Source organism: Telopea speciosissima, chromosome 8 (genome assembly GCF_018873765.1).
Source record: "Telopea speciosissima isolate NSW1024214 ecotype Mountain lineage chromosome 8, Tspe_v1, whole genome shotgun sequence".
In the NCBI taxonomy this organism is placed as follows: domain Eukaryota; kingdom Viridiplantae; phylum Streptophyta; class Magnoliopsida; order Proteales; family Proteaceae; genus Telopea; species Telopea speciosissima.
In genome coordinates this window covers 50132327-50141859 of record NC_057923.1, presented here as the reverse complement: position 1 = coordinate 50141859, position 9533 = coordinate 50132327, and the positions used below count along the sequence as shown (strand labels likewise).

At 40.3% G+C, this 9533-nt stretch overlaps 1 protein-coding gene across 1 annotated transcript in view; it reads left to right on the top strand.

Moving 5' to 3' along the window:
• Positions 1–7488: 7488 nt before the first annotated feature.
• Positions 7489–9533, top strand: part of LOC122671498 (calcium-dependent protein kinase 13) — a 53527-nt gene continuing 51482 nt past the window's right edge. The window contains exon 1 of the mRNA XM_043868747.1: positions 7489–8442. Within this exon, the coding sequence (XP_043724682.1) occupies positions 7806–8442 (637 nt within the window). The 5' untranslated portion in view covers positions 7489–7805. The remainder of the gene's footprint in view (positions 8443–9533) is intronic.

Here is a 9533-nt window from a genome sequence, read left to right as displayed (position 1 = left end):
GCATCCATTGGTTAATCTACCAAATGATCTATCCACGTTGCTAAATTATATGTCTAATGCAAAGGTATTTTAGTGTTAAATATTCGTTGAGCATTTTCCTACTCCAAGTAAAGTAGTAAACACTTACCTCTCCCACAACGTGCACTATCAAACTCAGACCAAGAAAAAAAAATAATCTGAGTTTAATGTATAGACTTTTGTGACGTATCTTTTTTTTTTTTTTTTTTTTGGAATTCTCATTATTTTTCTCTTTTTTTTTTTTTTGGGAACTCTCATAATTTTTTCTATCTTTTTTTTTGTGTACTCTCATATTTTTTTAGATTGGCCCAACTTAGATTGTGAAAACAATTTTTTTTGTCCTTTTTCATCTTTGAGAATTGTATTGACCTTGTGACATTTGACTTCAACACGGAGATCTCTCTTGGTCAAACCCTCGAAGTTAGTGGGAACTGTAACAAACAAGAGGGTATATTGATAATGAGTTATAGGTGGGTCGAGGTGAGTTTTTCAAAGAAAAGGCTAAGGTACATCTGGGGGCTAGCGATTCCGCAGTCTTAGAGAGAAATTGAGAGAGAAGTGGTTGATGGTAAGGGGATTTGCAAACGGCACACTGGAGGTGGCTGCCAAAGGGTTGCTTCAAAATTCTAGGAACGGGGTTTTAGCAGCACATGTTATGAGAGAGACAGATTGCCAAGAGTAATTTAGGAATTTTGAATTACTAGATAAAAAAAAGAGGCGGAAGTTTAATTTTGGAATTAAAAAGGAATTTGAGATGAAAAGGATTTTTTTGGGGGCAATGTTCTCCACCCGAGAGCACATGGGGGCGTAGGCTATGCCTACATGGATGGGGTGGGACGGGACAATCATTTTGGTCATTCAGGGGGATGGGCCGGTCATTTGCCCACCCCCATTTGTTTGGGCACGTTCTGTGCAACTAGTGTTGAGAAGATTTTTGCTTCTTTTTTTTTGGGGAAATTTACATCTACCACCTCTGAGGTTTCAAATAATTATATCTATCACCTTTAGAATTTTAAAATTACATTCATACCCCTGAATACTAACTATGTTAGTTTTATTTTTAAAAGACAATCTTGCTCTTTCTTATTTGTTTTTGGGTAAATGACACCTAAGGTAACTACCGTTTTAATAAATTGTAATTTAAGTACCCAATGTTTCACCTATTGTGTTTGAGATACCTAAAACAGATTATAACTAACCTAATTACTCAATTTTTTTTCTTCTAATTTTACCCTTAAAATAAACTAATGTAATGTCACTGTTATGTTTTCTTCTTCTTGTTTGAGACGATGGTGTTTCATAGCACTTTCTTCTTGAAACCCTCTCCCCTTTTTTTTTTTCGCCTTTCTTCTTAAAACCCATCTTCCACTAACCGAGACCACCTGCAACCTATAACCCATGCCCTTTCGTTTTTGAAACCACAAAAGAAATCCCACTTCTCTGGATTCCACTCACCTAATCAAACCCTCTCCAGTCTCCACTCCTTCTCTTTGTTCTCCCTTTCCATTTCCACCATTCCAAAATCCATTTTCATCATAACCGAGACCTTAGCTCAGCCTCCATTACCCATCATTCCATGGCCAAACCTATTTTCCCTTCCTACTTTCTTTGTCAAACTGTCACCACCATTGCCCAAATCTTAGTCCCCATTGCCCATAACTGAAACCCAATTTCTGTTTCTATGTTGCCTATTTTGTCAAATATATGTTGTGATGTCGTTTGATTGTGGATGTGTTACATATTGATCCCCATCCCTGTAAGATCACCGTTATATTTTCTTCTTCTTGTTTGGGCATGATCCCTACTGAAACCTTTTCTTTGTTATGAACTCCTCTGGCTATGTTTGGTTGTAAGGGGAATTAAAGGGAAGGGAAGTGAAAATTTTCAAACCTTAAAAAGAAACTTTTGTAATAATTACCCCATGTGATTGTATAATCTACTTATTTATTTATTTAATTAAAAAAAACATATATTAAAACCACTGATCAAACTACAGTCCTATCGCATACCATATTTAGTAATGATACATTTTACGTGTAATTTTTATTTTACATTTTAAACCAAAGGGAATTAGATGCACAGTAAAGTGAAATTTAATAACCAAATATGGAATGGTGATATAGTCACATGGGGGTAATGATTACAAAAGTTTTCTATTTAAGTTTAAAAATTTTACTTCCCTTCCCTTTAATTCCCCTTGCAACCAAACGGAGCCTCTAGGAACAGAGGGAGACAGAGGGAGGGGAGACGGGAGGGTGGGACGTGGTGGGGTTGGCTTGCAGCAAGTGGTGGGGCCAGTGGGGTTGCAGAGGAGGAGGAGGGATGGTGATGTGGTGGGTCCCATTAAGTTTATTTTGAGGGTAAAATTAAAAAAAAAATGGGTGTAAATGTGGAATAGTACTTTCATTAAGCATATTATGGGCATTTAGTTCATTTTTGGGTGATGACATCATAACTTAATTGTTCTAATCTAATGGTAGGGGTACGTTTGTAAGAATATTTCAAAAATACAGGGGAGGTAGATGTAATTTTTGAAATCCCAAGGGTAGTAGAAGTCATTGTTTGAAACCTCAAGAATGGTTAATATACCTTTTCCATTTTTTTTTTGTAATGAAAAAGAGGATTTTAATAAGTATGGAGCATGTATGGGGGAGTAAAAAAAATTTCCCTTTTCTATTTATACCAAGCTAGAACTTGTATCATTGGACTGTGTGAGGGTATAATTAATTGAGAAAAACATAACTCTTCGTTGCTAATTGGATTTAGACTTCTAATGAAATGGTAAAAGTGATGGTGAACCATGTAGGGCCTCTCATAACGTATGACCCTTCGTCTTGTAGTGGTGGCTACGTTTACCTTAAAAACCTTGTAGAATCATATGGCTAGTGGTATGTCATAATTACTTTCCTATTTTTTTATGAATTTAGACCTCTACACACTATCTTACGCCACCATCATCCTCTCATTACTATCAGGGGTTTATATCGTCTACGGTTCCCTGACAGGTGCGGTTCCCTAGTGCCTCTCACAAGAGAGGGTGGGACCCACCCGGGGCACCTGACCTAACACTCTGCCCGGGTGGGGTCCACCCTCCTCTTGTGAGAGGCACTAGGGAACCGCACACGATAAAAATTCTTACTACCGGTCCCTGTCCACCATGTCTTGAAGCCTAACCCCTTATTTTATCACTCTAACAATCCAAATATGAGTATGATAAGACCGTTCTTGTAGGTAACCATTGTTGTGGGTGCCGAAACCACGAATTCAATTCAAAGGTAAATACGGCTAAGATTGAAGAATAGAGACCTGAAGTAGAGAAAGCAAAAGATAATCTTCTTAACCAGAGTTTAAGAAGATAATCCCTGGTAGCACGGCTCCACGAAGGTTGTGGTTGATATCCTGTCACTGTGTAGTAGTATTTCTTTTATTTCTTTTTTGCATGTTTCTCGAGACCGTGTTAGAGGAGTTTATCTTCTTGCTAAAGGAGCTTCTAGGTTTAGCTTGTCTCAGTTCTGGTGGTCCCTGCCACCCCCCATCCTTGTACATTTTTCTGTTGGCCAAAGTTTCTCTGCTGCCGATTTCTCTTAATAAAATTTTCTGTTCTTGACCAAAAAATAAAAAAAGAAAAAAAGATAATCTTCTTAACTAACCAACTTGGGAGATTACCAATTACCAAAAGCCAGGATACCTAGTCGTTACTTGAATAAGGACAGGAATTGGTTTCCAAGGCCGCAGATCTAGCGTGGATTGGTTCCATTGGGCATGAGCAACATGCAATCATTAAAGCAAGGTGATGAGGAAAGGATAAAACAAGATAAAGCAAAATGAAGTTGCCGGTATTTCCATTCTATATTTAAATTTCTTATTCTAGTTTTTTCTATTCTTTTACTAAGTCTCATATTTCAGCTGGAATTGGGTTTCTGAACCACAGACGTATGGCTGGCTTTTCTTTTGTTAGACAGAGTAATGACTATGTGAAATGGATTCGGATTACTCAAAATTTGGGCAGAGTATGGCTGTAAAAAAATGTTTTGTTACGTGGACTTCAAGCAGAGTAACGACGTCACAAAGGATTTGGGGAGGCTAGCACTCGCACCCAGACAGAGTAACTACGTATTAAGGGACTAATAGAGGTTATTTGATAGGGTTTGATAGAAAGAGTGGGAAAAATAGGGTTTGGATGGGTAAACGGGTGGATTCCGGTCACTCAGGGTGTAGTCAGAGTAACGGGGGCTTCGAGGTGGGGGCTCGGCAAAATGTTGATGCGGATTGAAAAGTGACTCTCCCTCTCTCAAAAACAAAAAATCAGAGCTTTGGGCCTCTCCCCTTGGACTGAGGAGGGGATCCTCTATTTATAGAGGGTTTTGGACTTTCGTGGTGCCATAGAAAGTGCGGCTCCGTACCCGCGGTGCCGCGTGTATGGAGCCACAGAGGTTTTGCGCGTCAGATCCCCTAAAATGACCATTTTTTGGGTTTTTTTGGTCAGTTTTTGTGTCCTTTTTTGGCTCTTTATTGGGGTTCGCCGGTGTTTGTCCGTGTCCTGTTGTCATCATTGCTGGGGGAGGGTGGTAATTTTTCAGCGTCTACAGATGAACATAAACAAAATATTGCATTGTCTGTCTAAATGTAAATGATGACCATATAACCACTCCTCATATGAGATTTTCCTGCATATCTCCATCATGTCATTTATCTATCATTAACGAGATTGATCAATCAAGAGAGACATATAGGGACCTAGAGAGATATTCAGAGAGAAATGGTTGAGGGTGGGGGTGTAGGTACTATGGCCTCTGGATGTGGGTTCAGTCCCGCCTTGCGGGCAAGGATCCAAGAGTTTCCCGTGGCCCCTCCGGCGACGAGGTGTTATGTCTTGATAAAGTTGAATCATATAAATAATCGTGGGTATTGGGTTCGTGCTGAATAAATAAATGGAGTCGCCACCTAGGATTAGGGCGCCCAATGGTGTAGCCCTATTTGAATGAACAGATAGGGCTACATGATTCCATCTGGTCTGGTTAGAGATTGGGTAAGGGGTCAGGTTATGAGAATGGAAGTGTATTAGCACCCCATCTCGCCCGGTCGGACCAATCTTTCTATTAGATGCTTAGTATCAAATATTCTCCCATTACATAAGGCTAAATAACATTACATAAGAAACCAAATTCTGATACGCGCATGCATCCGATCATGGTATATTTACATTATCTAACGCAACATGCATGAAAGCTCTACATTGTGCCAAAAACGGATCATGACAAATATACCTTTATGTATAAATGCAAAGGCTTTGCTTGTCAGTTGTCTCCAGACTCAGATGGAGATGGATGGCAAGATCGTTTTCCTTCTATTTAGATCAAAACTGACGGATTTTATCAAAAGCTTTCGTCACTCGGACAGAGTGATGACTAAGGGGAAAGGTTATCTGTATGTGAACTATATAACACACATAACTGACCGATTGTCAGGAAAACATGGTTATATGTTGGCTAGATCTCAAGTTGGGTGATTGAAGGAACTACCCATGCTTGTTTGGCAAAATGGAGATTCAAGGGAGCAAAATGAGGAAAAATGAGTGGCAATGGGGATGTGGGGCTCTCTCCCATGCCCTTCTCTCTCTAATTTCTCCTCTCTAGAGGATAGGGGGTTTGGATGGGTAAACGGATGGATTCAGGTCACTTGGGGTGCAAACAGAGTAACGAGGGCATCGAGGCAGGGGTTTGGCAAAATGCTAAGGCGAAATGAAAAGCGGCACGTTTCTCGAGCTTGGGGCTCTCCCCTTGGAATGGGGAGGGGACCCTCTATAACCTTCGTGGCACCATAGAAAGTACGGTTCTGTACTTGTGGCGCCGTGTGTATGGAGCCACAGAGGTTCTATGCGCCAGATCCCCTAAAACGGCCATTTTCGGGTATTTTGGTTAGTTTTTGGGTCCTTATTAGCTATTTTTTGGGGTTCGCTGGTGTTTGTCCGTGTCCAGTTGTCGTCATCATCGGAGGAGGGTGGCAATTTTCAACGTCTATAGATGGACATAAACAAAATATTGTATGGGGCGCTGTTCTCTGTGCCGCAGCACAGGCTGTGCCTAGGCACATGGGGGTGGACGCAATGACCACCCTGCCCCCTAAGTGATAGACCCATGTGCCTGGGTGCAACCTGTGCTGCGGCATAGAGAACATTCTCCCATATTGTATTGTCTATACAAAATGTAAATGAATGACTATATAACCATCCCTCATATGAGATTTTCTTGCATATCTCCATCATGACATTTATCTATCTCATTAACGAGATTGATCGACCAAGAGAGAATTGTAAGGACCTAGACAGAAATTCAGAGAGAAATGGTTGGGGGTTGGGGTGGGAGATTTGCAAAGGTCACGCAGTATGGGGCTGCCAGAGAGGTGCTTTGAAATTGTAGGAGGGGGGGGGGGGGGGTTGTAGGAGCGCATTATGAGAGAGACAGGTTGCCAAGAGTAATTATTTTGAATTACTAGAAAAAAAGAGAGACGGAAGAGGATTCCAATAAGTATGGACCAAGTATAGGGTAGTGTTAGAAAATTTCCCTTTTCTATCATTTTGAAAGCAAATGTGAGTTGATTGGTTCCATGATTTTGCTAGGACCGTGGGAGTCAAGCACCTGATCTGAGCAGCTCAAGCTGCCTAGTGTGGGCCAAAGCCAGTTTGATCATCCATTTAGGTGGTGCAGGTGGTTGAGCTAAGGCTCATACCCTCTTGCAAAATGAAGTAATTCCTTGCTAGAAACCATAATAGCCTTTTGTTTTTGGGGTAAGGTAGAAATAGAAACCATAAAGCCTATCTATATACTCTCTAAATCTGACCTTAGATCTCACCTTTCATTACCCATCACCCTTTGCCTCCCCATATATATTCTAGCTTCACTTGTCACTGGAAACATCATCTAATTTAGTAATCTTTTAAGCCACATCACAAGAAATTGACCAACCATCCTTATATCTCTCAATTCTCAAATCAATTCCATCAGAAAAGAAAAAGAAAAGAAAGAGAGAGAGAGAGAGAGAGAGAGAGCCTTGGAATTGGCACCAAAAGAAAATCCATCTTCTTCTTTAATTGAGCACATAAAACACACTCCTGTCCTAAGTCCTAACCCACCTTCTTCTTTAATTCTCTCTCTGTCTCTCTCTGTCTCTCTCTCCCTCTCTCTCTCTCTCTCTCTTCCTTCCTGTGTTTTATACAAGGAAAAATAAATTATTCCAAAAAGAAAGAGTGAAAACTGTAAATCCAAAATCAAACTACATCAAACCAAACAGTTTTGTTTCCCAATTAATCACAAAAAGTCCACAAACGTTCCCCCCTTTCTGTTTCAGCCGACAAAGCTTTACGGCGACCAGAGAATGTGACTGTGCTTCTGTGAGAAAGAGAAAGAGAAAGAGAAAGAGTAAAGCTTTAAAGAGGAGAAACCCCAAGATAGAGAAGAAAAAAAGAGAAAAAAAAGAAAAGAAAAAAAGAAAAGAGAAAGAATAGAACAACATTGCCGTACAAATCAGTAATTGGCTGAGATTTGCAGAGAAGCTCTTCTCTCAACCAATCAAACCACATTCTCTCTCTCTCCCTGACCTCTCTTCTAAGTATCCTTCAATCCACACATCATAATCGGTCAGTCTCTGAAACTCTGAACTCTGAACTCTGAACTACTACTCTCTTCTTCTTCATCTTCTTCATGATCATCATCATGTTAAACCCTAGCTAGGGTTAGGTTTTTGGCTTTACTGGATCGTCTCCACATTCTCAAATCTGGACCGATTTGATGGGAAACTGTTGTAGATCTCCCGCAGCGGTCGCAAGGGAGGACGTGAAGTCGAACTTCGCAGGTCACGATCATGGCCGAAAGGACAGATATGGAGGTGATACTGGTTCCGGAGGCAAGAAGACTATCACAGTCTTACCTGATGCTCCTAAGGAAGCGATCGAGGAGACGTACATGGTTGATAGAGAATTGGGTCGAGGTGAGTTTGGTGTAACTTACTTGTGTATTGATCGTGATACTAGAGAACTTTTGGCATGTAAATCGATTTCGAAGCGGAAGCTTCGGACGACGGTGGATATTGAGGATGTGAGGCGAGAGGTGGCGATCATGAAGCATTTGCCGAAGAATTCGAGTATTGTGAGCTTGAAGGAGGCGTGTGAGGATGACAATGCGGTTCATTTGGTGATGGAATTGTGTGAGGGTGGGGAATTGTTTGACCGGATCGTGGCTCGTGGTCATTATACGGAGCGAGCTGCTGCTACTGTCACGAGGACAATTGTGGAGGTTGTTCAGCTCTGTCACAAACATGGGGTGATCCACCGAGACTTGAAGCCCGAGAACTTCCTCTTTGCGAACAAGAAGGAGAATTCGCCTTTGAAGGCCATCGATTTTGGCTTATCCATCTTCTTCAAGCCAGGTAAGACCGTGAGAGTGAGAGTTCCTATAATCTATATCTGCCTTCCGTCAGCATTTTCTTCTGTTTAATTCACATAGCAGTAGAATTCTAGGTAATTGAATTCTCCCTTTTGCGCCATTGGATTACCATGGGCACTTCTGACATAATAGTGACTAGAAAATGCTTCGTTAGAACAGCAGCTGCACTTTTATTTACCAAATTTTGAGACATTTCATAGGATTCGTCTGTTGGTTCGATAAATTTTCCGGGTTTGACTTCAAAATATGAATTGGTGGTGGATTTAATTATCATATTTTTGCACAGAATAGTTCCACATTCTCAAAAGAACATAGGTAGGCATCAGTCTTAATCAGATGATGACCACGAATATATGTGAGAATAGTGATTTTTTATTTGGCTTTATTGGTTGACTAATTCCTAATTCGTTGATGGGATTAGCTTGCATTCCCAAATGTAGCATGGAAGGCTGTTAATTCCTATTTCTTTTTGTTTTTATCCTCTTTCATCCTGGTCAAGTAATGTAGGCCCGCATAGAAGTCCTAATTTCAAATAGGGAACTAAAAAACCAACCAACTTATTGACAGCAGACCTGGTTCCAGCTATGATGAAGGAAACAGAATGTATACTAGGATTTACGGTTCTGTAAGGCAATTAGAAAACCAAACATAAGAAGAAAAAGTGGCACAAGTAGGAACTGGATTAGACGAGAATTTCAGTGAAACTTTCTGGTTGATTGAGTAATAGTCAACAGAAGGTTCTGAATAACTGGACAGTTTCAGGCTATAGGAAAGCAAAAATAAAATATAATTGATTTGCAATAAGGAGAATACAGCCAGAAGAAATAGCATCTAACTAGATCCAAGAGTTTCTAAAATTAGAACAATTTATATATATTTTTTCATGTCTTCGCTTCTACCATGCCTTGAACCTTTGGTCTCAAGGTTAGATACATGCACAACAGACCATTGAGGTTCCAAAGAGGTTGGTAGAAAGTTAGAAATTGATAGCATACAGTTACTTGATCTGTTGATCATAATATAAGCACTATTCTGATGGCTGATATCCGGATCTACTCAAGCTGTAATTGTTAC